The sequence below is a fragment of the Perca flavescens genome, chromosome 4 (genome assembly GCF_004354835.1).
Source record: "Perca flavescens isolate YP-PL-M2 chromosome 4, PFLA_1.0, whole genome shotgun sequence".
Classification (NCBI taxonomy): Eukaryota; Metazoa; Chordata; class Actinopteri; order Perciformes; family Percidae; genus Perca; species Perca flavescens.
The window spans coordinates 30,178,677-30,206,351 of NC_041334.1; the positions used below are offsets into that span (position 1 = coordinate 30,178,677).

The following is a 27,675-nucleotide window of genomic DNA, read 5'->3' on the forward strand; positions in this document are numbered from 1 at the left end:
AATTGCTATCACTGCATATTTTTTTGCATTCTTACTATAGTTTAATAGTTTTTGCAATAAAATAAACTAGGCAAGAAATACTTAAAGAGGAACTAAGCCCATTTTAAAAACCCATACATGTTATTCCTAAAAAGGCTGTCCACACCAAGAATGATAACTATAATGATAACTTTTAAAATGTAGTTTTAAAAATCGTTCTAACTCAAGTGGATGAGTACACACCACAACTATAACGATGACAGTGGGACATTATCGTTGGGATCACTTTCAGAGCAATTTGATGAACAATAGAAACACTGACAATCAAAATCCATCTGAATTTACATTTAAACATGAACAAGTCCAGAAACTTAAATGTGTGATGTCATCAAGCAAAAAGTCTGTAATTGCTCCAATCGATAGCCAATGGATTGAGGGGGAAAAAATGGTATATGACACAGAGCACCAAGGGGAATGTTCTGAGTATATGAACATTTTCTGTTTCAGAAAAGAGAGCACTACAACAGAATAAAGCTCATTTAGGTATAAAAGAGAAAGAAAACAAAAACAGTCTCCCTTTCATTGTCTCTGGAGCAGCTCCAGACTTTATACTTGATGAGATCACAAGTTTGAGACTTCCTTCTCTGGTTTCAGGTTTTGAGACTAGGTCTAGCTCATGTTCACAAATATTGATTGAACTTTCCTAGGGCGTGGAAATAACCAATTGGAATTCTTCATTTAGGTGGTGTCCCCCTTTAACATGCTGATATACCAATACATATGAAGTCAGGCGGAAGCTTGCTGCTCAAGATTGAGCTCCAGTGGGACAAATGAAGGCGTCAGTGTTTCTGAAAGGCGGACTGGTGATCTCTGCGTCAGTGTTTTATTGACTGACCGTGCGTTCATGGACATCGGAAAAACGTTTTTCTGAGTGAAAACGTCACCATTCACGTAACTTCTTGTGGGAATCAGAGGTGGGAAACTCCGGCTGGATTTTGACATTGACATATGGATTTTGATAACAGAGTTCCCCAGTTGGTGACGTGTTGTTGACAACTGACGTTTGATGTAGACGACTTTGGTTCACTGAACATATTTTAATGACAATAAACTGTTTATTGTGGACAAACGCCTCTGCCAAGAAACATGCACAGACATAACATGTTTGAAATTATTCATAAATAGGCCTATGTATAAAACAATAACACATTATCCGTGTCTTTTCCCGTTGGTTGTCCTGCAGATAACACAAACAAACACCTGGCGATGTGCTGTTTGGATGCTCGCATAAGAAAACAGCAGAAAATCTTTTATTATTGTGGCCTCCATGTTTTCACACACCTGATGCTCTAGGCTACGGCCAACCGTTGGTGGCAGTCATGCAAAAAGTTGTTATGCCAAACGCCAATATAACAGAAGAAGAAGAACACGCATCCCGACCATAGACTGTATATTATTAATATTAACAGTCTATGATCCATTGACATGCTATGATCCCGACCATGTGAACGCTGCCAGTCGGAAAAACAACGTAACCAGGGGGGCGGTGCCTGTTATTCCCTATACTGTCTATGGTTATTCCGAGGTGGCATGAACGCTGCATGAGCTACCTGAACAGGAAGAGTCGAAGCAAAACAGAATTGTTGCAGCTAATGGGTAAGTCTTCTTTTTTTTTTTTTTTTTTTTTTTTGTCTTTCACTTAATTCTTTGACTTTTTTTGTAATGACGGACAATCGATATTTAGTTGAATGCAGAATTCGCTTGCTAGTGATGCGTACGGAGCCCCTAAGGGGACATGAGCAAAACAAATCTAAAGTTTAGTTTCATGTGGTCCCTAAACTCTAGATTTGTTTTCATATAATAAGGCCCTTTAGCAAAGTAGTTTCGGCGACGGCCGGAGCCGTCTCCTCATTCTGGATCTTGGATCTAGACTAGTTAGATCCTGCGTAGAATTAATCGAACATCCTCTTTCCTTATGTTTAATCCATTCTGTTTGCATGTTGTGTACATCCACTTATATCCGTGGAGTTGGACAGATGTTTGAAACTGTTCATAAATGAAAGTAATAACACCAAATGCTGTGACATGTCGAATTTTCTGACTCTAGAGGGCGCTGTTGTACTGAGCTGTACTGACACACTGACGAGGCACTTACGCAAATAACGTAAGCTCGTAGAGGACTAAAGAAATGAACGGGCTACTAAAGAAATGAACTAGGCCTACTTACTGAAATTCGAATGCGAGAAAATAATTGCTATAGGAGACTGCAACCAAACAGCTGCCCAATCAACGGGTGGACTTGGGAAGGTTAGGACACAACAAACCATCAGATTACTCCAAACCAGCCAGATCGGTCACATATTTTGATAGGTCTACTGTCAAATTATGTTACCAGCTGCAGAAATTGACTGGTACACACATAAAACCATAACACCATCTCAGGTAACTCCTCTTACTTCCCCATTTGTATCCAAACAGCTTTCACTCCTGTGAACAGGTGGACTTCAACAGGACAAGGTCACATATTTTGATTGGCGTACTGTCAAATTATGTTACCCCACTGTAATTCTGCATAAATTGACTGATACACACATAAAACCATCTCAGGTGACTCCTCTTACTTTCCCATGTTTAACCAAACGGATTTCATCACTCCTGTGAACAGGTGGACTTCAGCAGGACAAGGTCACATATTTTGATAGGCTTACTGTCAAATTACGTTGCCCCACTGTAACTCTGCAGAAAGAGTTGTTTGTCGATGAAAATAGACAAAATTAACATTTACTGTGCGTTAGAATTTCAGTAAATAGATCTGCATTTGAATTTCAGTAAGTAGTTCATTTCTTTAGTAGCCCGTTCATATGTCTTTAGTCCTCTTCCTCGCCAGTGTGTCAGTACAGCTCAGTACAGTCATAGACTCTTACTACAACCGTGCCCTCTAGAGTCACAAAATTTGACAGGTCACAGAATTTGGTGCAACACCTGTTCCAAATCGCTGTATCCCTTGCGCCTGAACAGATTACAAGACTCTAAAATTCGTTTTAAAGGTCCCATAGCATGAAAGTTTCACTTTATGAGGTTTTAATTAATATGTGGCTAGAAATGGCGATAGGTGTAAACCGAGCCCTGGGTATCCTGCTCTGCCTTGAAATGAAAGCTCAGATGGGCCGATCTGGAATCGTGCTCCTTATGAGGTCATAAGGAGCAAGATTACCTCCCCTTTCTCTGCTTTGTTTGGCCCACCCATGAGAGAGAGACATCATACGCACAACCGGCGCTACGTCATAGAATGTCTCTGAACAGATTCATGCCCACTTTTAGGGGAAAACAATCCCGCGTTCCCCATAGACAAAAACAGTGTAACGACAGAGGAAATGTAAATCGCTCCAAACTTTTACTTTAAACAAACCAAGCCTTGCTGACTAGTTTGTTGCACCAACAATACATCCAAAAACCCCAGTCTTCGATTTGTCCTCTTGCCATGTCCTAAAATAGATCCTGATAGATGGGCTTTGGCTCCAGGCTATAGACCAGACCAGCATCACAGAGGCTCCCTGTGAGAGGGAAGAATCGCGCTGTGACATCAAGAGAGAAACAGCTGTTGTGTAGCGTGTTAATCAAGACTTTCACAGTGATATATGAGGCTCATAAGAAACGTGATGAATATTGTCAGTCAGTGTGGTAAATGATGCTGGTGACAGTTACTACTGATGGATAGCTAACGTTAGCTTTAGTGGGAAGCTGCTAACAGTTTAGCAGTATCAGACTGTCGTCTCCAACAAAATCTCAGCTTATAGATCGAACAGTTGGCGAACGACACTCAGCCTAACAGTAGTGATTTAATCAGATATGTATTTCTACATTTAGCAGTATGCGGCCACCGTGTTGGGTCATTGATCTACTGATACGGGGGAAGACTGAGGGGACATGACTGCGATCAACCTTAGTTTATTAAGGTATCGTGAATGCTCAGGTTCAGGCAAGGTTATACAATAAACATTAGTGTATAAAACAAACCATCTGTTTAACAAGAAAAAAATCCACACACATTTGTAAAAATTATGATCCAAACACATGTCAAATTGCATTGACTTCTATGGGGCCGTCTGTTTTCTATCCCCCAAAAGGGGGCGCGGCCTTGAGTTTTAGCTAAGTACCCGTACATTTGTCGGGTTGTGCGTATGTGCCGGTTGTGTGTGTGTGGCTTTCAAACGAGCAAAGTGGCAGTTGGTCAACACCACACCCCCACCCTCCACCTTGTCCCCCCGTCTCCTCCTCAATAGCTACAGACACATAAATGCCATAACCTAAGGAAAGCTCATTGTGGGACTGGCTCTAGTGGCTGTAATTCTGCACCAAGGCTGAATTTCGGGAAAGAGACTTCAGATACAGTATTAGGGGACCACTATGGCCTATATATAAAAGCATCCAAAGAGCACCATGTCATGGGACCTTTTAAATGTCGTAATGAAACAATATAATGGTGACGACATGCAAGCAAAGCAGCAATGTCCTTATAATGAAGACCTAGATTAAAATATAGTGCAACTAACTCCTGTAGTGTAGTCATTTCTCTAGCTGTCACTGTCTCCAGTATGGCCCAGGCTACATCAATATACAGTTTTCATGTGCTCACACAAAAGTTTTGCGTGCTCACATGAAAAAGTTTCATGTGCTCACACGAAACATTCAAGTGCACACGCAAAAGTTTCATGTGCGCTTATGAAACTAAACTTCTAAAAGTCTGCACATGAAGGTTTTGTGTGAGCACATGAAACTAAACTTTAGATCTGTTTTTGCTCATGTCCCTTCACACCCATGTGGGGCCCATATGGGTTGGATATGGGCTGGTGAGTGGGCCCCATCTGGGCTACCCATCGTTAAGTTTGTCCAGGGGTTCCATGGTGCCCCCATGTGGGCAAGCCCAGATGGGCTGAAGGTGGGCTTCACATGGTCCCTAGCTAAAACCCACATGGGCAACCCAGGTTTCTCCCATCTGGTGCCCACATTAGCTGGGCCCCATGTGGGCTGATTATGGGTTCCTGCTATTCTACCCATAAGGGTAATAACCATTATTATTATTATTATGGGCTAACAAATTCATTTTTGGGGCTTATTTTACAGTCAGCCAATACAGTTCTTTAACCCTTTTTAAGGTGTTATGTTCTCAGGTCTGGTGGACCCATCGCAATTTATGTAAAAATACTTAACCAATGTTTACTTTAGCTCAATTACCAATGATATATACATAATTTATGGTTCATATTTGGTATGTACCACTGTGAGATCACATTTATGATCAACTATAAAAAATTATAAAAAGGTAAAAAAAAAAAATAGAAACCAGATTTTTGATCATTATTAGTGCTTATTTCTTAGAATGTAATCAGAACAGTTGAAAGTGCTTGAAATGTAACAATTTTGTAACTTTGTGTGGGAATAGCAGGTGCAGAAAGACAACATTCCTGCACACAGACACCTACACTCAGACACGCACAGACACAGAGAGAGTCTAACAGCGTTGTTGGAATAGTTATATGACTTTTTCGAGTTGCATGGTGGTTGTCTCGCTTCCCCCTAGCGCCTGTGAGTGGAAAAACCACCCTTGCAACTTTCGGCCCGGCGAGCCAGCGGCCTCAGTGTCCAGAAGTATCGCGTGATATCAGGACTCGCGATGTAACTAATTGCTTCACGGCACTGCACACTAGGGGTGGGCGATATTGGGAATTTTGGTATCGATCCGATACCAAGTAATTACAGGGCTAGTATCGCCGATACCGATTCTGATCATTTTGTGATTTTGCCTTTAGTTAGTTGATTATGATTATGATAAAACACAGGCAAATCTAAATGTTTTTATTTACTAACTAGAACAATATAAAACAATGTAATGGTATAGAAATAATAAAATAATATACAGTAACAAAATATAAACTAAGTCAACAACACAACCAAAAATACCTTCCATTACACACAGATATCTGTGAAAAATAGTCAGTTGTGCTAAATAAGTAAACAAAAGCCACAATGTATAAATATGAATATAACAATATAAAAAACACAACAAAAAATACACTGCACACAGATATTTGTGAAAAATAAAGTCAGTAGTAAAGTAACAAAGTCAGTTGTGCAAAATAAGTAAACAAAAGCCACAATGTATAAATATGAATATAACAATATAAAAAACACAACAAAAAATACACTGCACACAGATATTTGTGAAAAATAAAGTCAGTAGTAAAGTAACAAAGTCAGTTGTGCAAAAAAAGTAAACAAAAGCCACAATGTATAAATATGAATATAACTGACTCTCCGCTCTCCACCTCCGGGAGAGCAGGGAGGGAGGGGGAGGGGAGAGAGAGAGAGAGAGAGAGAGAGAGAGAGAGAGAGAGAGAGAGAGAGAAAGAAGAGAGAGAAGGGTGCGCTGTTTGCACACAGCGCACAGAATTGGAGAGACGCTGTGCTTGCATGAACTCGTGAAACTGCAACAAAAGTATCGATCTCATCACGACCGTATCGATCCGATACCAATACTCATCTTGGTATCGATACTATCGATATTTAGATCGATACGCCCAGCCCTACTGCACACACACAGGAACCGGCTAACAAGGTAGCGATTGTTGTAGGGGGAGCTCTATAGAGAAACCTGCGAGCAAACTGCAAAGAAATGGACAAAACTCTCTTTTGCTCGGTGATGGGGGCGGAGCTTTCCATATGTGCGCTGCGCAGTGGAGTGCATGACACATATTGCTTGAGTGGGGGTGGTGCAAGATCATGGGTCAATTTATACATCAGGCACATGTCTGCAAAAGAGAGAAAACTGTCAAAGGTTAATAGGTTGTGTTTTTTATAATCGTACAGTGATGATAGTTTCTTGGTTTTTTGTCAAAAACTTTCACAGCTTGTTTGTAAAGGGTACATAAAGGTTTTAGCATAGTCCCACCCGCCTGGGACCAGCTTGTAGAACAGTAAGATAAATGTGAGAAGATCATTGAATGCAAAAACAGTTTAGCTGCGTCTATTGGTAACTGGTGTCCATCCATGTCAGAGCATTGGGAGAGAAATTAATCTTTGACAGTTTGGATAACAAAACATTATGATTCACTGTATCAAACGCCTTCTTAAAATCGAGGAAAACAGCCCCAACAACCCCTCCATTGTCAAGGCTGGATTTTATTTGCTCCATAAAGTAACAAGTAGCTGTTTCTGTGGCATGATGTTTCCTGAATCCAAACTGCATGGGGTGCAGTGGAAAATGGCCTTGATTTAAATAGGCTAGCAACTGGTCACAGACTATCCTTTCCGTTACTTTGGAGACAACAGGGAGGATACAAATAGGTCTATAGTTGGTTATATTAGTTGCATCTCCAGCTTTAAAAGCAGGGGTTATTACAACTGATTTCCAGGCATTGGGAAAAAAAAATTTGTTTAATAGATAGATTTACAGATGAGCAATTGGAGTACAAAGGATGATTTTATACTTCTTCAGAAATGCACAATCACAAGCAAAAACATCTTTAGCCTTAGAGTTCTTAAACTTGCCTAAGATTTTAGTTATGGAAGATTCTGGCACTTCGGCAATGCTAAACAGTGGAAGATTATCATTTGATGGTGTAATGACCTTCCCTCTTAGACCAAAGTCTTGTGCCAAATCTTGAACTGAATCTATAAAATAACTATTAAACATAGAAGAAATTTGATCTTTGTCTTTAGTTAAGGTTCCCTGTACTTGTAATTCAAACTCTTTATCTCTTTTTTTTGGTGTTCTTTAAAGCTCTATTGATGTTTTCCCAAGTTTGCCTATGTTCCCTTTTAGAATCATTTATAATATCAATAAAAAACTTTGCTTTTGCCTTTCTCAATTAATTTACAACTTTATTACGTAACTGTTGAAAGGTTCTCCTATGATGGGCTAACCCTGACTTAATTGCAGTTTTTAGTGCATGATCCCTCTGCTTCATTAGAATCCATACTTGTTCATTAAGCCAGGGCAGATTTTGCTTTTTTCTAGAGTGTGTAACACTTATTCTGAACTCATTTTTAACGGTATTAACCTTGGTCATTAAGCTCCTACTCAAGCTCCTTACGTTGGGTAAGCTAGAGACTTGTTATGAGAACTTGTAATTCTATAATAGCGGCTTCTATATTTTCTATCAAGGAATGACATTGTTGTTGAGTGCTGCTGAAATTGTGAAAAAAGTTTCAAGGATCAAACCGCAGACAACAGAAAATACTGAATGCAGACACTTTTTGTTCCTTTTACATGAAACTTGGCCTCACTGTTCTCACTTCTTGTTTTTGTTTCCAGTCCCAAACCATGAATATTGTGGGCCAGTTTGCGGAGACGGTGTTTGTGACGGTGAAGGAGCAGTACCGTGGCCTTAACCCCGCCACTCTCACCGGAGGGATCGATGTCATTGTGGTGCGACAGCCTGATGGATCGTTCCAGTGTTCCCCCTTTCATGTCCGCTTTGGCAAGCTGGGTGTGCTGCGTTCCAAGGAGAAGATTGTCAGTGTTTCTCTGTCTCATTACATTATTTTAACTACAATTCTACTACAGTTCTATCTCTCTGCTTTTTTTCTTTGACACATATATGCATCACTGTGATTTTAGGTGGACATTGAGATCAATGGAGAATCAGTTGACCTGCACATGAAGCTGGGTGACAATGGAGAAGCTTATTTTGTGGAGGAAAATGAAAACGAGGAGGTAAGAGGACCAACACGTGATGGCCATGGGCCATTTCTCAATTCTTTGGTAACTTCATTTGGGCAGTCTGTTATCTGTTTCCATCATTATAAACGTTTCTTTGTTATCCCCCTCATTCCCAGGTCCCAGACCAACCGTGCACCTCCCCAATTCCTCTTGAGGTCCCTGAGGAGATCGAAGAAACCCCTGAGGGATCCTCCATCACCAGATCTGGCGCCTGCAGGAAGAATCACCACCGCAAACACATGCTTTCTGACCCTCACCTGAGAGAAGAGAATTATGTTGTCCTATGGACAAACACAGAAGAAGAAAACACACAGCAGCCCAAGTAAACAAATCACAGTTGTAGCACTCTGCAAACTTCTCATAGCTTATACTTGTAGTTATGTAGTTACATTTTTGAGAAGGTGCAAGTCACCTTTAGAAGGATCATCTACATAACTGCAGAGTCTCCTCACATATGCACCACAACACAAGAACTGATAATTTGGGCAAAATTATTTTTATCCTTTTTTCTTTTTCTTTTTTTAAAGACATTTTGTGTATCAGTTCAAACTATCATTATGTAGTTTACCTTTGCACCACCAGAGTGTGCTCAAACTCTGTCCATATAGTGCATTACTCAAAAAATATTCTATCTTATGTTCAGTTGTCATGATGAGCAGCTACGTCAACGTTTGACAAAACTAAAGTTTAAGATATGTGACAGCAATCAGTGATACAGATCACCATGTTGATGTTTTTTGTTTTTTTTTACTGTCATGCACAGATCACTAAATACTTTTATTTGTAAGTGTTGGGGAGTTTATCAATTATCAATAAATAAAGCTGTGAAATCTAAGCCAAACAGAAAGTGTTAATTGACTTGTGTGTTGTTTCTCCAGAGCCACATTGGATGACATCGACAGTGATGAAGACATTGAAGCCATGATTCCTTCCAGCCTATCAACAAAAATCCTCAGCGCCACTCAGTGTATCACCCAAATGTACCGCAAATCACTACGTCTGACCTCTAATCAGATAGTAAGAGATACACACACACACACACACACACACACACACACACACACACACACACATTCAGATGCCCAGATAAATGTTTAATGTATGTAGAGGATGACCACTCTGTCCACTTTAGCTAACTCTCCTTTTTCATAACCAGGAACAGTTAAACCTGCGTGAGGGAGCCAATAAGGTGGTGTTCAGTGTGACCACACAATACCAAGGCACCTGCCGCTGTGAGGCTTCCATCTACCTGTGGAAGTGGGACGATCACGTCATCATATCAGACATAGACGGCACCATCACTAAGTAAAAACAACTTTCCTTGCACGCTATGGGGTATATATAGAATAGATGTATTTATTAGTAGGATAACCCCTTGAGATGAATCATCTCATTTTCGTGGGGGTCCTTAAAACAATTAAACAGTAAATACAAAACACAAAATACATTCACAAATAACTCCCAAGCCTAACGGCTCCAACAACAACTGATCCCCCTCCCCCATATACATACAATTAACACAGTAAATTTGCATACATCCCAAATATGATGCTATTATAGTAGATGCACAAATAGCCAACTCATAAAATAAATAAATCAATAAAAATCGTAATATGTCAAGTTAGAAACAAGAGCAGGTTATTTGTAAATAATTAAAGACAAATGCCTTAAACAAAACAAATGAAGTAATTGATCTAAGTGAAGTGGGCAAGGTATTCCAATCAGATGGTGTTTTAAATTTAAAGGCACGTCATCCAATTTCTTTGGAGATTCTGGGAACAAAGAAAAAGGGGTACACAGTATGTCTCAGACTATATTTTGATCTATATGGAATTAAATGATGTTTCAAATAAGTAGGATAGTTAAAGAAAATTGATTTAAAAATAAAATGCAGCCAGTGAGAATGCCTTCTAGATTTGGGTGTTAACCAATGAAGCGACTCATACATCAGGCAATGATGGGTTCTATAAGGACACCTCAGAACAAATCGACAGAGACTGTTACAGGCTACATTGAGAGGGATAAGATATGTTTCGGAGGTATTCTGATAAATAACATCTGCATAATCTAATATTGGTAATAGAAGCTGTGAGATGATCCTTTTCCTAACCTGTAGTGTAAAACAGTTGATAGAATGATATAATGTTCTCAGACTGCAGTTTATTTTCTTAACAACTGAATTAATATGAGGTTTAAAAGAAAGCTGAGAATCAAGCAAGAGACCAAGATATTTAAATTCCTCCACTTTCTCAAGTGTTGTTCCATCCAAAAAGCGAATTGAACAATTATTAACTGGGTGAAGAAAATTAAATTTAGTGCCGAACAACATGGTATATGATTTCTTCTTATTAAGTAAAAGTTTGTTATGTGCAAACCATTTTTGAACGGCATCAAAGTCAGCCTGTAGTGAATGCTCAATGTGTAAGATATCTGGCTTGGAGGAATAGATCACTGTATCATCTGCATATAAATGAATATGACAAGTAGAGCAGGATTGCGGAAGATCATTAATAATATATATCATTCACTGTCTGTCTGCTGCAGGTCTGATGCTCTGGGTCAAATTCTACCTCGGTTTGGAAAAGACTGGACACACAAAGGCATCGCCAAACTCTACCACAAAATACACCAGTATGTAAAATTACTTGTTTGGAAAATATTATCGGCAGTCAAAGAGCAAAAACCATCAACATTTTTTCCTTTTTTACCAGGTCCTTTTACTGAACTTTTACACACATTCCTCACACCCTAAAGGTGCTCTAAGCGATGTCACACGTTTTTTAGGCTACAAAATGTTTTTGTCACATACAGCAAAGATCTCCTCACTATCCGCTAGTTGCAGCTGATCGGATCTGCAATCTGCATTGCCAGATGTTTCCCTGTTTGTCTCCATTTTCATATGCCTTATGTTGTGCTTTTAAAACGAGCTCAGCTGTTCAGTTAATTGAATAAGGATTGGATTATATTTGAAATGCTAATCTTTTGTTACACAAATCCAGAGAAATAGAATATACATTACATATGTGTTGTGGAAAGTATTGACGCAACTATTCGGTGACTTAATGCTGTAGGTCAACTCAATTACAAGCTGTAAAAGTGGAAAACTCCACATTCTTCTTATTCCAGGTTATGAAACTAAAATGTTAATATGGTCACTCCTTTCATTGCAGAAATGGCTATAAGTTCCTGTATTGTTCAGCACGGGCCATAGGTATGGCTGCCATCACTAAGGACTACCTTGAGTGTGTCAATGACCAAGGCATTGTCCTCCCTCAAGGCCCTGTACTGTTGGCCCCAAGCAGCCTCTTTTCAGCACTACATAGGTAACAAATACTACTACTACATCTTTACAGATAGTGTACCACTAATACACTGTAGCGTTAACTGAATTAAAAGGTGTGTGTGTGTGTGTGTGTGTGTGTGTGTGTGTGTGTGTGTGTGTATGTGTGTGTATGTGTGTGTGTGTGTGTGTGTGTGTGTGTGTGTGTGTGTGTGTGTGTGTGTGTGTGTGTGTGTGTGTGTGTGTGTGTGTGTGTGTGTGTGTGTGTGTGGGTGTGTGTGTGTGTGTGTGATGTCCATTTTGACTATGTGTAATGTCCTGACCTGTGCAGAGAGGTTATTGAGAAGAAGCCGGAGGTGTTTAAAATTGCCTGTCTCAGTGACATCAAGGACCTGTTCAACCCACAGAGGGAGCCCTTCTACGCGGCCTTTGGCAACAAGACTAACGTAAGCAACACTGCAGACTAGCTCTTAATACAGCCATAACCTTCAGCAACAAGTGTTTTCAGTCAAGCTATTCCAGGTTGCATATTTAGCAATGATTTTAGCCTCTGGCACAAACCTGTGTGTACATAATCACAGAGAGATCATGCCTGTTAGGAAAAAGGCAAATAACACATCCATTGGGTTTTAGATGTTTTTACATATTATTGTTTTCAATATCCACTTCCTGTTATGCACTCCAGCAGGTAGAAATGAAGTGTGAGGGTTGAGGCTATCCTATAAGCCTCTGCATGGATGGCATGGTGTTCTGTTAGGTCCAGGCATTGATTCTCTTTGGGTGGTGTTCCTGTTTATTATAAAAGTAGAAAATTGTATTTTACATAAAATAGTACTTGACCCAGTGCTGATTAATCAAGTGCTGTGGCTTGCTGTCGGTAGAGTGGGTGCTTACGGCTATGGTAAGAACCGTGTGTTCCCCGCCATCCACACCTTCCCCTCACTGATTGCCACACCTGTAAATATACCTAATTCTCAGTGACGTGCCACACCGAGTGCAATACTCCCCCAAATGGCTAAAATAAATAATAGCTAAATTAACCTAACTAAAAGGTGGATTTAAATGGCTCCTACAGTGACAAATGTGGAATTAAAGTCTAGGGTTTGCTTGTTGGATATAAAGTAAACATTGGCTAATGTTTTATGATTATGGATGAGTGCTATAACAGCCAAACAGTCGTTTTAGTTTACATAGATACTGCAAAGGTTAAAGTCCCACTGAAGCTACTCTGTGTGACTGTATTGTTTTGCTGCCTTACATCTTGCAGGATGCTTATGCCTACAAGCAGGTTGGGGTGCCTGATACCAGGTTATTTACCGTCAACCCAAAAGGAGAGCTCATCCAGGAGAGTAGTAAAGTCAACAAGTCCTCGTAAGTGTGCAACAGAAAACCGATATAAACACCCTTTCCACCGTTTTTAAACCGTTTTAAAATTCTGAAAAAATAAATTTGTGTGTTTTGCAGGTACAGCCAACTCAGTGAATCGGTGGAACATATCTTCCCCAATCTCGCTGTCGATGGCAGAACATCATCTGCTTTGGACTGTCCCAAGTACAGCAGTATCTCCTTTTAGAAGGAGCCTCTGCCAGAACTGGACCTGGATGCACTACTGTAGACACACACCCACATCTACCAAAACACCACACACACACAGGTTTTATAGCAAGCACATATACTCTCTTCGTTTACTCTTTTTTTTTTTTTTTTTTTTCCTGAAAGGCATGAGACTTCCCAGAATGCCTGAATACTGCCTTTGACAGACCTGCCAACTGTAGTGCCTGTTTACAAGACACTGAATAAACTGGAACAGAAAGAGGTGACTGTCCCGTCTTATAAAGATCGAGCCAAATTAAGTCATAATATACATGGACTCAACATTTCAAACTTGAGTGTAAAAACATTATGCAGTACTTAATCTCACTGCTCACAGACTGTGGCTGTTTACGCAATATTTAGCTATTTTCTTGTGTAAATCCTATTGTATTGTATATTAGTGATGCCTAAATTCTGCATATGCCAAAACTATTGCCTGTTTTCTGTGACTGAGCTGGAAATTGTCAATTCACTGCTCTGAGCTCATGCTCTGAGCCCAAACAGACCCAGGTACACACAGCTACAAAACAAACCTGTTATCCTTCTTTCAGTTGAGATTGTGTGTAGTGGAGGGAGGGTTTCTATAGCTCCATGTACCAAGCAACCAAATATGGTGTGAGAATGTATTTAAAAAGCTTTGGATTATTTGAAGTCTGTTTGACCCTAATAAGTACGAGATAACTGGGTTTCGCCCTGAGCAATGTTGAGCTATATTCTGTTTTTGTCAAGCAGCAGTGTTTTCTGTTTACATTTGACTCACCTGAGTCCTGAGTAATTAGAGCTTTGAATGGGAAGCTAGCTGTAAGGTGTGGTAACTGCTAAATCAAAGCCTGCAGATGAATATGGAGTATGAGTTGGTTGTAAGGGACAATAGCAGTATTTCTTAATACCTGAGGATTGCAGTACACAATCTGAGCAGATGATCATTGTGAAACTACAACATGCCTTCCTTTGAGGTACCGTAATACCAAGTTTAGAAATGTTTGTACACTACATAAATGCGGAGGTGGGCCAGGCAGACATGACTTTTTATTTTTATTTAGTGTAAACAGACCTTGGAGGGGAACAGTAGTGGTTTAGCCTGGCGCTGTGCCTTTGTACTATGATGACTGTTATATTTATTATTTTTTGCATATCTTATCATCCAACTGTGTGGAAATACATTGGAGCTGAGGATTTTGCTGTTACTTTTTAAACCAATTGTATAGAAAAAATATAAATGTAAAATAAAGCACCACCTGTTATCTTTGTCAGTTTGAAATGATTGATATTTACATTCAATGTACTTTTTTATCTTTTGTACTTAATTAAAAGAGACAAATTAAAATTCCCAATTGCTATCACTGCATATTTTTTTTGCAATAAAATAAACTAAGCAAGAGTACTTAAAGAGGAACTACGCCCATTTTAAAAACCCATACATGTTATTCCTAAAAAGGCTGTCCACACCAAGAATGATAACTATAATGATAACTTTTAAAATGTAGTTTTAAAAATCATTCTAACTTATTGTTGGGATCACTTTCAGAGCGATTTGATGAACAAAAGAAACACTGACAGACAAACAAAATCCATCTGAATTTACATGTAAACATGAACGACTCCAGAAAGTCAAATTTGTGATGTCATCAAGCATAAAGTCTGTAATTGCTCCAATCGATAGCCAATGGATTGGGAAAAAAAATGGTATATGACACAGAGCACCCAGGGGAATGTTCTGAGTATATGAACATTTTCTGTTTCAGAAAAGAGAGCACTACAACAGAATAAAGCTCATTTAGGTATAAAAGAGAAAGAAAACAAAAACAGTCTCCCTTTCATTGTCTCTCGAGCAGCTCCAGACTTTATACTTGATGACATCAAAAGTTTGAGACTTCCTTCTCTGGTTTCAGGCTTTGAGACTAGGCCTAGCTCATGTTCACAAATATTGATTGAACTTTCCTAGGCCATGGAAATAACCAATTGGAATTCTTAATTTAGGTGGTGTCCCCCTTTAACATGCTGACATACCAATTATGAGGGCATGGCATTTACCATATTAGATTGTGGGGCAGAGTGGTTTAAAGGTTTGGCAAATACATATGAAGTCAGGCGGAAACATGCTGCTCAAGATGGATTACCCATTGAGCTCCAGTGGGACAAATGAAGGCGTCAGTGTTTCTGAAAGGCGGACTGCTGATCTCTGCGTCAGTGCGTTATTGACTCTGAGCTACCTGAACAGGAAGCGTCGAAGCAAGACAGAACTGTTGTAATAGGTAAGTCTTTTTTTTTTTTTTTTTTTTTGTCTTTCACTTAATTCTTTGACTTTTTTTGTAATGACGGACAATCGATATTTAGTTGAATACAGTTCGCTATCTAGTGATGCTCATTAAGTGACGCTTATGAATGTAAGCCGAATTATTTTTTCAAGGAAGCAAAGCCAAATTAATTTAAATCAAAGCTATACCCTGCAGCATAACAACTACAACAATGTAGCCTACAGTAAGAGTGATTTATAAAACTGAAACTTGTGATTCGACCGCGTGGACATCCTGCTCGCTGGAAATCGAAACTTAACCGACGAGTAAACAGACGAGCTGGTTGACGAGGCACTAACATTTGACCTATTTTTAGAGCCCGCTCTTGTACCATTCATAGCCGTTAGAAACCTCTTCCTGCGACTAAAATGACCCATATTACAATAGACAACATATGATAAAACCTTGGTCTAGCTTGTACAGAGTTTTGCCTGTGATTCTTTTTTAAATAACTTTTCTTGTATGCGTGGACTGTTGCCTTGTGCTGTGCTAGTCACGCAGGGCATCGGTAACTTCCTCGTAGGCCTTTTTCCTATACACCTGCAAGAAAGATGCATAACATGTTTATATTATTCAGGGACATATCCATCATTGATGAAACGATGACTATATTTTATACCCTGACTCCCATTTGTTTTGGACTGGAATAGCCTATATTTAAGTTTGATTAGGTTTAGGCCAAAACAAAAATAAATAAATACATATATGCATGAATAAATAAATAAATAAATATGACTTTGAAATACATCATGAAATGAATAAATTAGGCAATAAATACATCAATAATAAAATAAATGTAAATATTCATATACAAATGAATTCATTACTTAACTATAGGCTATTAAAAGGTTTTACTTTTACTTATTTCATGGTACTTGTATTTCATAAGTCCACGTTTATTTATTTCAAGAGACTTTTATTTCATAAATCCACATTTATTTATTTACATGGACTTTTATTTCCTCATGCCACATTTATTGATTTCCCTCTCTGTTTATTTACAGTTCTTAAATGCAAATCAGGCGGCGTGGCTATCGCTCACATTCAGAACAGAGCCATGGGCAAAAAAAACCTGGCGAAGTGAGAGTGCGGACATAATGGAAGACATCGGTGGGCTCAGAGATAGTATGCTATCATAAATATATAAATAAATATATATATATATACATACATACATACATACATACATACGTGGACTTATGAAATAAAAGTACCATGAAATAAATACAAGTAAAACCTTTTCATATATTTATTTAACTAATTGATTCATTGATATATGAATATTTACATTTATTTATGTCTTTATTGCCTCATTTAATTATTTCATGGTGTATTTCAAAGACATATTTATTTATTTATTCATTTATTTAATATTGAATAAAATGGCATTCCATAATTCAGTATTTCGGTATTAAGATATCCATGTTGGGAAATAAAATTCCCAGTTGACACAATAAATATAAAATCGACTATATTTGGTGTTAGTGAAAGGGGAATTATGACTAGTCCTGTCTATGACTTATGTTTTTTTATACTTTATTGTTTTTACTTAACACAGTCAAATAAATCATCCAAGTGTATATAATAAACTATACATATTTCTTTCTGAAGTCTTACCCTGAGTTGTCTGTTTTTCTAGGGCTTGTCAACATGTCTGTGAGTGAGACTGAAGCAAAGTTTTCTAAAATGGATGATCCAGAAGCTTTAGCTTTGGAGCTTAAATGCCCTATTTGCTTGCAGCTCTTCTCTGAGCCAGTTTCTCTTCCCTGTAGTCACATCTACTGCTTTGCGTGCCTTCAGACAATGGGAGAAGGCCTTGACCAACACAGCTGCCCTGAGTGCCAGGCAGAGTACCAGGGAACCAAAGCCCTTGTGAAAAGCTTCAAAATGTGCAGCATCATAGAGTCCTACAAAGCCACTGCTGGGAAAGTAAATTCCACTGCAGACCCTTCTGACGTCGGCCATGTAACGATCAAGAGTGATCATAGCTCTGTTACAGAAGAATCAAACGCAAAGCACCACCAGGACACAGCAAAAGCTGGGGAGAGCCGGGAGGAGAGCTCAGGGTGTAAGGGAAAGAATGGCAGTGGCAAAGGCAAGAGGGAAATGGATGAGCCTAAATTCAGAATGGCATCTCAAGTCACAGAGTTGAGCCTCAAGTTGGAGATGGCAGAGAGTGTGCTGAGGAAGGAGAGGGAACGAGAGTTAGAGGTGACCACTGCTAATGGTCAGCTGAGAGAGAAAGCATGCAGACTTTTAGGGCAGATAAAAGATTTGGCACAGAGCTACAGCACACGGGTGATGCAGCTGATTGAAGAAGAGGTGGGTCCAGGTGAAGCCAGTCTAGGCAGACGTGTCAGCCAAGCTTCCGAGCTGACAAAGCAGCTGAGACAAGCTGTGCTCCGAGCAGAGTCCCTTCTGACTGAAGATGATAAGACTGCATTTAGTGATGAGCTTCAGACTCTACAACCGCACATTGTGGAGTTGCTGGCTAAGCCCGTGGGAGAAGAGGACGACCATGTTGAATCAAAAGTCAACTCTGCGCGAGCCTGTCCCAAGCTGGAAGACATGAACGATGAGCTGAGGGAAAGATTTGGAGAGATTCAGCGCTCCCTTCGGAACACCCTTAACCCTTCAGAGGTGACCTTTGATCCAGAAACAGCCCACCCAAACCTCGTCCTCTCAGAGGACTTGAAGACTGTGACTTTCAGCGCTGCTAAACAGCCCTACCCATCCTCTCCTCAAAGGTTCACCAACTTCTTCCAGGTCCTCAGCACCCAGAGCTTCTCTGAAGGTGAACATAGCTGGGAGGTGGAGCTCGAAGGTTCTCCGTGGATCATCGGCGTGTGCTACAGTGGGAGGCTAGAACGTAGCGGGTTGCCCTCGGCTCTGGAAAGCAGCCGGACCTCCTGGTGTCTGATGTGGTTCAACAACCTGCTGACAGCCTTTGAGCAGAGTCACAGTGTGCCGCTGAAGAGGACCACAGTCTCACACAGGCTAGAGATCAGACTGAGTTTCAAGACCCACAGGCTGAGCTTCTACAACATCAGCCCCATCAGCGGGAAGACTCATGTGTACACATTTAAGGCTAACCTGACTGAACCAGTGCACCTGGCCTACAGGATGATGTCAGGGCACCCCAAAGGACGTGCCACTATTTATTCATAATCCTAAGGATATTTCTATCAACTATATATTCTTTGCAAAGGTACGGCATAGTAGAAAGAGCACAATAATAATATTTCTTGATTTGTACGATTTTAAAGAATTTCACGTCTTAGTTGTGTCTTGAGAGAAGACACTCTGATTTCCTTATTCCTCAGGCAACTTGTTCCAAAGAGTTCAGGAATTCTGATGGCATTTCGTGATCATATATTGGCTACTCACCTACTTTTGCCTAGCACGTTGGATGCTTGTTGTGATATTATATGACTGCTTCTCAAGTCTACATAGGCATAAAAACCATAAATGTGACCAAATTACTCATTGTGTGCTTAAAATGTTGTGTCAATAAATTACATTGTTTTGTAATTATTATTCTTTTTTTGCTTTAGGGTAATGCACTTTAAGTTTAAAGATATAAACAATGTAAAAGGCATTAACATTTAAAAAACAAATTGTGTTTTATGATTATGTCCATCTGATAAACTAAATTTCTCACACAATAGGCCTTCTTCACAGCAGGCATTTTTACTTGTCATAGTAGGAAAAGCACAGGTGTTAGTAACATTGACAATGGCTCCGTTTCTAGTATCCCAATCCACATAATATATCCATATTATTACATCTTTGGGAGATGTCACTCTCCCGTAATTTCCATTTTACTTAACTTAAGGTGAGACATTAAAGGCAAAAACATTGTTTTCCAGTTAGTTACTGGTCAATTTTGAGATTTTTGGCTATTTTGAAAACATGGTGAACATTGGGCTATTGAGTGTTGACAGTATTTTCTGATTTATGGAGTGATACAATAGATATCCAAAAATCCCCTCTGTAAAAACCTTTGACTCTAATATGTCAACAAAATGAAGAAATCATTTTTAATCTGGCTTTATTCAATGTTCACATTTCTGTTCTGGAAATATATACAAATTAGCACATATTTAATAGGGTCATTTCTCATTTGCACATTTAAACATACAATTTCAGAATAATTGTAAGAAAAAAATGATGGTCTGTAGGGAAGTTTCCTGATATCTATTAGTTAAAATGTTGACCCTATTTACCTGTAGTGTCTCCTCTTAATTTAAATAAATCTAAAGAACTGAAAAAACAAAGCTGCCTGCCTCTTCGAAAAAAACACAATGTCATCTCGCGAGACTTATTCTGCTTGTTTGGTGAGTGTCAGCTGACCTCACTGGGAAAATTTGTTAACGAAACCGTACGAAACTATCCACAGCCATGTCCCGTATCGGCGATCAGTTTATTGATCGATTACAGCGTGTATGACAGCGAGTAAAGCATGTGCTGAAGACAGATTCTTTGTCAAATATTTTACATCAGCTGTACCCTTGAATCGGAGTCTACTGAGTCGGTAAGATGTTTTTAATTTTTGACCAGTTGAAGCTCTCGTTACGTTGGGTCAGCGTCAGTGCTCTTGCACCAGTAACGTTAACACGTTTGTTTTGATGCTAACTTGAGCCAGTCGGCTTTTTAAGCAGTGTTAATTAGCAAGCTATATTTACTTTTAGCATAGTCGTCATTATTGTATTCGTCTCTTACGGAAGCTCGGAGAATATAACTGTAATTTAGAAGCAGCCCATCCTCCGACAGCTGTTAGCACCTTTAGTCACAGCATTTAGCTAGCTAGCGTCTGAAATCCCCCTGACGCTAAGCGAAAGTATTAATGATAAATCAGATGATGGAATCATAAGTTAGGCTAACTACGTTATGATTAACTAGCTGCCCTTTCTCATCTTTAACCAATGAGTAGCTACAGCAAGAGCGGTCTTGATTTACGACCTCTTGTCATTTTATTTTTAACGTTACTCTAGCCAAGTATTGAAACGGTAGGCTAGCTACTGTAACATGTCAGTTATCCAACTGTTAAGTGTGCTACTTTTAATGTTAACAGGACTAACTAGATTAGTTTTATGTATCGTTTGAAACTTCAAATGTATGTCACCACACATGGCTGACCTAGCAAAACAACATAGCTTAAAGTGGAGAAAGCTGTGACGGCTACATGCCTGGTACAACAATCCAACAGTACACCAAGTCCTAAACCTCTGTAACGTTAGCTGAAGCAGCAAAAAGTTTGCATTCATAAAGTGTTTTGCTATGTTCATATGACATAGGCTACGAGTTGGGTCTAGCATACATTTATTTATTATATGCCCTTGTATTAAACCAAAGAGACCTTCCTATTACAAAGCCCACTTCACAACCTGAACCTCCAAAAAGAGGAAAGTCTTAGTTAGAATGACAAGTAAAAGGTCTGCCTCAGCTGATGTGAGCTTTTTCCCCCGCAGCGCCCGACACCATGCTAGCCACAGTGACTGCTGTGATTAGGTTTGCTCAATACAATGGCAGTATTTCACCTACACCATTGGAGAACACATCAACATTCCCAACTTGGCAACCTGATACTGAAGCCAACATCACCAAGCCTCACACATGTTTGCAAGTTCTGTACGAGGACATTGGAGACTCCAGGTATTCAGCAGCATACTGTAGAAGAAATAGTTGGAAACTATGAAAGACAAAGTAAAGCATACCTTGCTTTTGAATATGTGTGACATACATGGCATTCCGACAGACCACACAAAATATCTACTGCAGATGAAAGAATTTTCCAGAATATTCTGTCTTATCCTCCTCACATTCGTCTCCCTGTCTTAGGGTACGGTTCTGGGACATTTTACTGCTCGTGCCTAATGTGGCCTTCTTTGTATTCCTGATGTGGAAGCTGCCCTCAGCCAGGGCAAAGATTCGACTCACCTCCAGCCCCATCTTCGTCACCTTTTACTTGCTGGTAGGACACAAGACAACAGACACACCGATATAAAGTATTCAAAGTAGTTATCTTGAGCTTGGCATCGTGCAAAACGGTGAATTGTATTAATAAAAGTATTTCAGTTTGGTTGAACCCCAAAAAGTCTGAAGGGACAATGCACCTGTTAGTATCTTTCACTTTCATCTGACAACAAAGACAAACAACCTTGTGGAAAGGCTTGCTGAGGGGTTTCTTTCTTGTTTACTGCTGTGCTTTATAATCGGTTTCTTCTCTGTGGAAGGTGCTTTACTCTTTGTTTCCAAAATGCATTCCAGTGATGGTAAAATAACAACAAAGACTTGTAGAGAAGAGGATATCTCCGTTCCACAATGCCTGGCAAGACTATAAAGGAACTCTGCATGTTGTTTGTCACTGCTAGTGTATAGCTGATAGCAACACTGCACGGGTCACTAGTGTTAACCCGTGCAGTGCTGCTATCAGCTGTACTTTTCCTCCAGGACATGTATTTATTCAGTTGAAAAGACTGATTGTTAAATATTGTCTAACATGTTTTTTTTTACTGTATTTCCTAGGTGTTTGTTGTAGCGGCGGTTGGAATCACCCGGGCCGTAGTGTCCATGACTGTCAGTGCGTCCAGCGCTGCCACCATCATTGACAAAGTAAGGAAGCGCATGAAAACATAAATAGTGTTTTTGGAACACACACGGGTTATAGATCATGGAAATGAAAGGCTCATGCAAAATCCAAACGACTAGAAACGTTTTCTGTAATGTTTTAAGCAATTCATTTGTGAAAGATATTTTTCATCTCAAAGTCAAATGGACATTTATATGATTATATGATACTGATATGATTTATATGATTTTGACCTTCAGCAAAGCCCCACAGTGCATGGTTATTTGTAGCTATAAAAGGTGGACATAGAGTTAACGGTACATATGTAGGATTGTTGTTTTTACTCTTAATTTTTCAGATTTATTCTGCACTTTTCTTTTACTGAAAACATACACGTGTGGTCGAACATACAGCCTGGGGAAACTTTTTAAATTGATGTACTCCCTTCTAAATGTTCCAGATTATTTTTCACCCATACCATAGTAGCAGTCGTCATATCCCCTTTTATTGAATGCCCAGAGGGGCTGATATGAGCTTTAGCATAACTTTGTTTGACTTTCATTTCCAAAAGGAAAGGAATGGCTGACATTCCTCACATACCAGACAGATCCCTATGGAGTTCAGAGTGATGAACCTACCGTTCCCATAGCACATTGTCATGTCGGCACTGTTGATGAAAAACATACACGTGATTATATAATGCTTTGGAGTGTGACCTAACCTGTAATGTTTTGCAAATGTTCTGGGTCAACACGTGTCACATTGCAGCCAATCTACTCTAGTCACACTGCATACTCATGATGTTTGTTGTCTCTTCAGGTGCTGTGGGAAATCACCCGCTTCTTCTTGCTGGCTATTGAGCTCAGTGTTGTTATCTTGGGACTGGCTTTCGGTTAGTTTGCTCTACTGCTTTCAGTTCTCATTTACTGTGTATGTGAACCAGTTTGGTGTGTCCTTTTTCACATGACACATCTGTTTCAAGTGATCACTTAATAACCATCCTTTTCAGCCCTGATTCTCTTTCTTTATTCATTTATCAGGTCACCTGGAGAGCAAGTCCAGTATAAAGCGAGTGCTGGCTATCACTGCAGTGCTGGCTCTGGGCTATTCTATTACACAGGTAATGATGGATGATAAGAGGTTAAATGATTAAAAAAAAACAGGACATTTTGGTGAGTTGTCTTTCTGAATTCAGTTTAAATAAAGGAGATATTGTTCTAGGGCACGCTAGAGATCCTGTATCCAGACAGTCACCTGTCCGCTGAGGACTTTAACATCTACGGTCACGGAGGACGGCACTTCTGGTTGGCCAGCTCCTGCTTCTTCTTTCTGGTCTGTAACCTGTAACCATGCAACAGAAGCAGCATGAGGAATAACATAAAACTCATACTTGACATACTTTTTTTTTTTATAGGTGTACTCTTTGATTGTAATCTTGCCTAAAACTCCAGTGAGGGAAAGAATATCTCTTCCATGTAAGTTACGGATTTCATTTCAGCAGAGATCATAAATTAGGTTTAAAGGGGTAAAAAGATTAGCATTACATCTCATGTAATCCATGTAAATCCACGAGGTTGTGCAGCACTGCTAGAAATGTGCTTTTTACCACTGAGTGATGCCATATAATCGAAAGCATTTGTCCTCTGTTTCCCATTAATCTTTGTTTTGCTTCTTTTGTCCAGCTAAGAGGAGTTTCTATGTATATGCTGCTATCCTGTCTTTACTGAACCTCGTCCAGGGCCTGGGCAGTGCTCTGCTATGTGCTGGAATCATTGAGGGACTCTGGTCAGTATTCTCCTTTTGAGTATTATACTTAATAAATGGACCTGTGTGAGTATTTTAGGAAGAAAAGGATAAGTTAAATAGATGTTTTGCTTCAGAGCAACTATGACTATAAAGTGTTGGGTTTATGCAGCACAGCCTTTTTTTAGAAAAATGTCCCGAATATGGAGCTGGGTGGCTGTTTTTGTTTGGCTGAGTTTCAACTAGGGGATGACTCACTGTTTTGGTGGGTCCAATGAAGTTCAGTGGAGTTTAGGCGAGAGCATGAGGACATAACAACTTTGTTGTGCTTGCTCTATCTGAAGCTTATAATAATCCTGTAACTTTATTTAATGGGATTGTTCACACAGTGTGAAACCTGCCTTTCTTTTGTCTTTTCTGAACCAGCTGTGTGGATGTCACCACCTTCTTGTACTTCTCCACCTTTGCTCCCCTCATTTATGTCACGTTCCTCAAGGGCTTCTTTGGGTTCGTACAAAGAAATACAAACGAATCATACAACCTCAAAAAATACAGAATACTTTATAGTTGTGCTTAAGACAGTTGACCAAGTGTCTTCCTTTATTTCCCTTCTTCCTTCGTTTCCACAGTTCAGAGCCCAAGATCCTGTTCTCCTACAAGTCACAGGTGGATGAGCCGGATGAAAGTGACGTCCACCTTCCCCCCACCATCGCTACGACCCTTGGCCGTAAGGAGCTGACTGACCAAGGCCTGTTTTACTCCTCCACCCAGATCGATGGCTCTGGTCCCGGCAGCTCTCGTATGGTTGGAGCATACCTGGATGATGTTGCCTCCGGACCCTATGGGTCCAGCAGCATTAACAGCACTGAAGCTGACCGCTGGAGACCTATCAATGCGTGAATGAATGGAAGAAGAGAGGTGGTTATACAGCTGGACTTAAATGTTGTGCGTGTGTAGTGTGTAATGCAGGTCAGAGGAGTTGGCCAAAAAAAATGCAGAACAAAGTAGTTGGACACCATGAACGGGTATTCGTGGTTGTGCTTTGACGCCAGGATAAGTTAACAAGTGGACACTTAAGGAGAGGCCTTTGCTAGCCAATTATCTGGAGGACTGTGAATTTAGCAACTGCTTTTGTAACACTGTTGCCAGAGTGCACTGCTGCTGTAGCCCCACACTAGGAGTACTGTCTGTGATTGTGGCCCCGACAGACTCTTTACTATTGATTCTGTTCAACAGGTTCGTTTTCTGTCATTCCAGCATCATTCGTCCACTGCTCAATCCTCAATAATGAAGTTTTAACCCCATTTTAACTAACCAAGTCTTTAAAGATCTAACATTCTTTTGATGGAAACTCAACATCTGTACATTCCTCTCACTTAAAGCTTTGAGTAACAGCCTCTCAACTGACTTTATTATCTGTTGCCTTGGATTAGATTTACGACCCAACTGGCTAATCATTTTTTTACTGAATCACCATGCCTCTAGGGCAAGGACCAGTGCTAACTCATTTTGATAGGCATACTTTGTCTTCTGAAATAGGCACTGTCCCTCCTGTGAACATGTGAAACGTGTTGGTGTGATGTGTGTCACTGAAAAATGATAAGGAAATCGGTAACTCCTAAATACAGGCATTACAGTTATGCTAAAGATCACAAACCATATGTAACGCGAGGGCAAATCACAAATTGTGTCCCAGCTATTAGCTCACTCTCTTTTGTTGATTTGGGGCTTTTGCTTTAATTTCTTATACCAGATTAATCATTCCCGCTACTGAAAGCACATTTGTAGGCTTCATAGTCATTAAGGATGTGTTATTACGTGTGGGGGAACAAATGTGCAGAAACCTTTTTTGTGGAGTCCAAATAGATATGCCCTCATTCCATATCAGCATATCTAGTTCAGATCTGCTTGGCGCAAAAGGCTTGTTGTTGCAAAGGTTTGCTTTTTCTGCCTATCTTTTTTTTTTTTTTCCTGTGTTCATATTTTCCACAAATGTTATTACAAGTGCTCAAATTAGACCATAAACAATATTGCTCAGTTTTATGGTATCAAATGATGGTATTGATATAATTTAATCTATAGATATAAACTAGATATTAAGAGGCTCAGGCAATTGGTATGTCAAAGATGGGTGATTTTAAGAACAAATTTTCCAATTTGACCTATTTTTAGTCTTGAGCTGTTTGCTCCTTGGTTCAGACCATGAAATCAGTTCTTGTCATACCTCTTAGTATTACCAAAATATCATACTTTATTCTTTTTAAACCATCATGCATCACATTTGCTTATTCCTGCCTAGGAAATATGATGCATGTGAGTTTCCCCATGAAAATGCTTTATGTTTGGTATGAATGGATTACAGTATTTAAGCTAGCAGTAATCATAGATAGTGGTGACCTCAATGCAGAAAATACATTTATTTTTTCATCATTTTAAAGCAACAACGCAATAAGGCAGTTGTGAATTTCCAAGAAATTACAGAATTTTCCTCCTGACTAGAAATATATATTTAAATTTGATTGCCACTGATAACTTCTGTATGACTTGGCATTAAGAATAGTGATTGTGAAATCGTTTGCTGATTCATGACATTAGTTGACAAGGTGCATCATTATGGAAGTCCTCTCTCTTGATAGACAATATTTTTGATGTTAAAACATTTTGCAAATGATCTGTAAATTGCCTTTTTATTTAAGTGCATTGATTGTATAATATTGAGCCCATATTAATGCAATGTATTGAGCATTCCGTGACCCACAGAATAAACCCTGGACTTTAATTTGTTTGTTTTGGGGATGGGACAATACACCACACCCTGGCTGGTTTAGGTATGGCAGTGCATTCAAATTCAGGATAGTACTCCACTTTGTGGTTTCTTTTGGTAACTACACTCTGGGAAAGGGCTTTTTTTCCCCATTTCATTTAGTTTCTCCTGTGATTACGACACGACAGTTTGTTGTGTTTGTCTTTAAACGCTTCACATTAGGCAGGCCGCTGTTTTAACTACAATTCCCATCAACCTTTACTTTAGATACGCAACCAGTGAGTCCGTATTTCATTTTTATTCAACCAATGAGCTCAGAGGATACTGTAGCGCCAGTTTGACCTTTTATTGGAGCGTTTTACCTCCGGGCGCTGTGGCGGCGACTCCTGCCGCTCTCTCATTTATGTCTCTACACAGTTTTTATTATTTTTTCTAATTCGGTGCCAACCGACAGCTGGTCAGAATGGGAGGTAATGGCAGCACGTCTAAGAAAGTGTCATTCGGACTGGACGAGAACGAGAAGGTCACAGTAATTGAAGGAGTAAAGGTAGGACTAACGTTAACATCATGTTTCCTGTTCTTGTTAAAATTTAGAGGCTAGGTTTGACTTGTGTTATTTGGCATAACGACTAACTAAAGCTAATAACGGTTAGCTAGTAGCTAGGCTTTTTCCATAGATATAAACACTCCTGTTTATATCTATGGGCTTTTTCAAGGTGCACTGAA

General features: G+C 39.6%; 4 protein-coding genes across 6 annotated transcripts in view; all 4 read left to right on the forward strand.

Annotated features, from left to right (window-relative positions):
• Positions 1-1,528: 1,528 nt before the first annotated feature.
• Positions 1,529-14,824, forward strand: LOC114553994 (phosphatidate phosphatase LPIN3-like). The gene is given in 11 exon segments (XM_028575515.1): positions 1,529-1,635; positions 8,294-8,494; positions 8,600-8,695; positions 8,818-9,023; positions 9,580-9,718; positions 9,858-10,006; positions 11,246-11,332; positions 11,872-12,024; positions 12,313-12,427; positions 13,249-13,352; positions 13,446-14,824. Coding segments are annotated over 10 exon segments (1,392 nt in total). The 5' UTR covers positions 1,529-1,635; positions 8,294-8,302; the 3' UTR covers positions 13,597-14,824.
• Positions 14,825-15,475: 651 nt separating this feature from the next.
• On the forward strand, positions 15,476-19,408 carry trim107 (tripartite motif containing 107). Of its 3 annotated transcripts, none has more exons than XM_028576121.1 (3): positions 15,476-15,829; positions 16,876-16,996; positions 17,511-19,408. In XM_028576121.1, the coding sequence occupies exons 2-3, from the start codon at positions 16,969-16,971 to the stop codon at positions 19,037-19,039; spliced, it is 1,557 nt and encodes a 518-aa protein (XP_028431922.1). In that variant the 5' UTR covers positions 15,476-15,829; positions 16,876-16,968; the 3' UTR covers positions 19,040-19,408. The 3 variants fall into 3 exon arrangements, with proteins under 3 accessions (XP_028431922.1, XP_028431923.1, XP_028431924.1); XM_028576122.1 differs by having other exon boundaries at positions 16,876-16,981; XM_028576123.1 differs by lacking the exon at positions 16,876-16,996 and having other exon boundaries at positions 15,477-15,829.
• A 792-nt stretch (positions 19,409-20,200) lies between these two features.
• On the forward strand, positions 20,201-26,964 carry tpra1 (transmembrane protein, adipocyte asscociated 1). The gene is made up of 11 exons (XM_028575491.1): positions 20,201-20,405; positions 21,343-21,526; positions 21,713-21,845; positions 22,400-22,486; positions 23,262-23,334; positions 23,483-23,562; positions 23,664-23,774; positions 23,857-23,917; positions 24,125-24,227; positions 24,612-24,692; positions 24,815-26,964. Exons 2-11 carry the CDS (start codon positions 21,354-21,356, stop codon positions 25,083-25,085), a joined length of 1,173 nt encoding a protein of 390 aa, XP_028431292.1. The 5' UTR covers positions 20,201-20,405; positions 21,343-21,353; the 3' UTR covers positions 25,086-26,964.
• A 149-nt stretch (positions 26,965-27,113) lies between these two features.
• The window catches only part of chchd6b (coiled-coil-helix-coiled-coil-helix domain containing 6b), a 72,743-nt gene continuing 72,181 nt past the window's right edge, over positions 27,114-27,675 (forward strand). The window contains exon 1 of the mRNA XM_028576974.1: positions 27,114-27,496. Within this exon, the coding sequence (XP_028432775.1) occupies positions 27,413-27,496 (84 nt within the window). The 5' untranslated portion in view covers positions 27,114-27,412. The remainder of the gene's footprint in view (positions 27,497-27,675) is intronic.

Bases quoted from the DNA above. Each gene is read 5' to 3' on its own strand.
- tpra1 (XM_028575491.1), top strand. From the start codon at position 21,354: ATGCTAGCCACAGTGACTGCTGTGATTAGGTTTGCTCAATACAATGGC. The intron at 23,335-23,482 runs GTTAGTTTGCTC...TTCATTTATCAG, and splicing joins TATCTTGGGACTGGCTTTCG to GTCACCTGGAGAGCAAGTCC. The intron at 23,918-24,124 runs GTAAGTTACGGA...TCTTTTGTCCAG, and splicing joins GGAAAGAATATCTCTTCCAT to CTAAGAGGAGTTTCTATGTA.
- trim107 (XM_028576121.1), top strand. From the start codon at position 16,969: ATGGAAGACATCGGTGGGCTCAGAGATA. The intron at 16,997-17,510 runs GTATGCTATCAT...CTGTTTTTCTAG, and splicing joins CATCGGTGGGCTCAGAGATA to GGCTTGTCAACATGTCTGTG.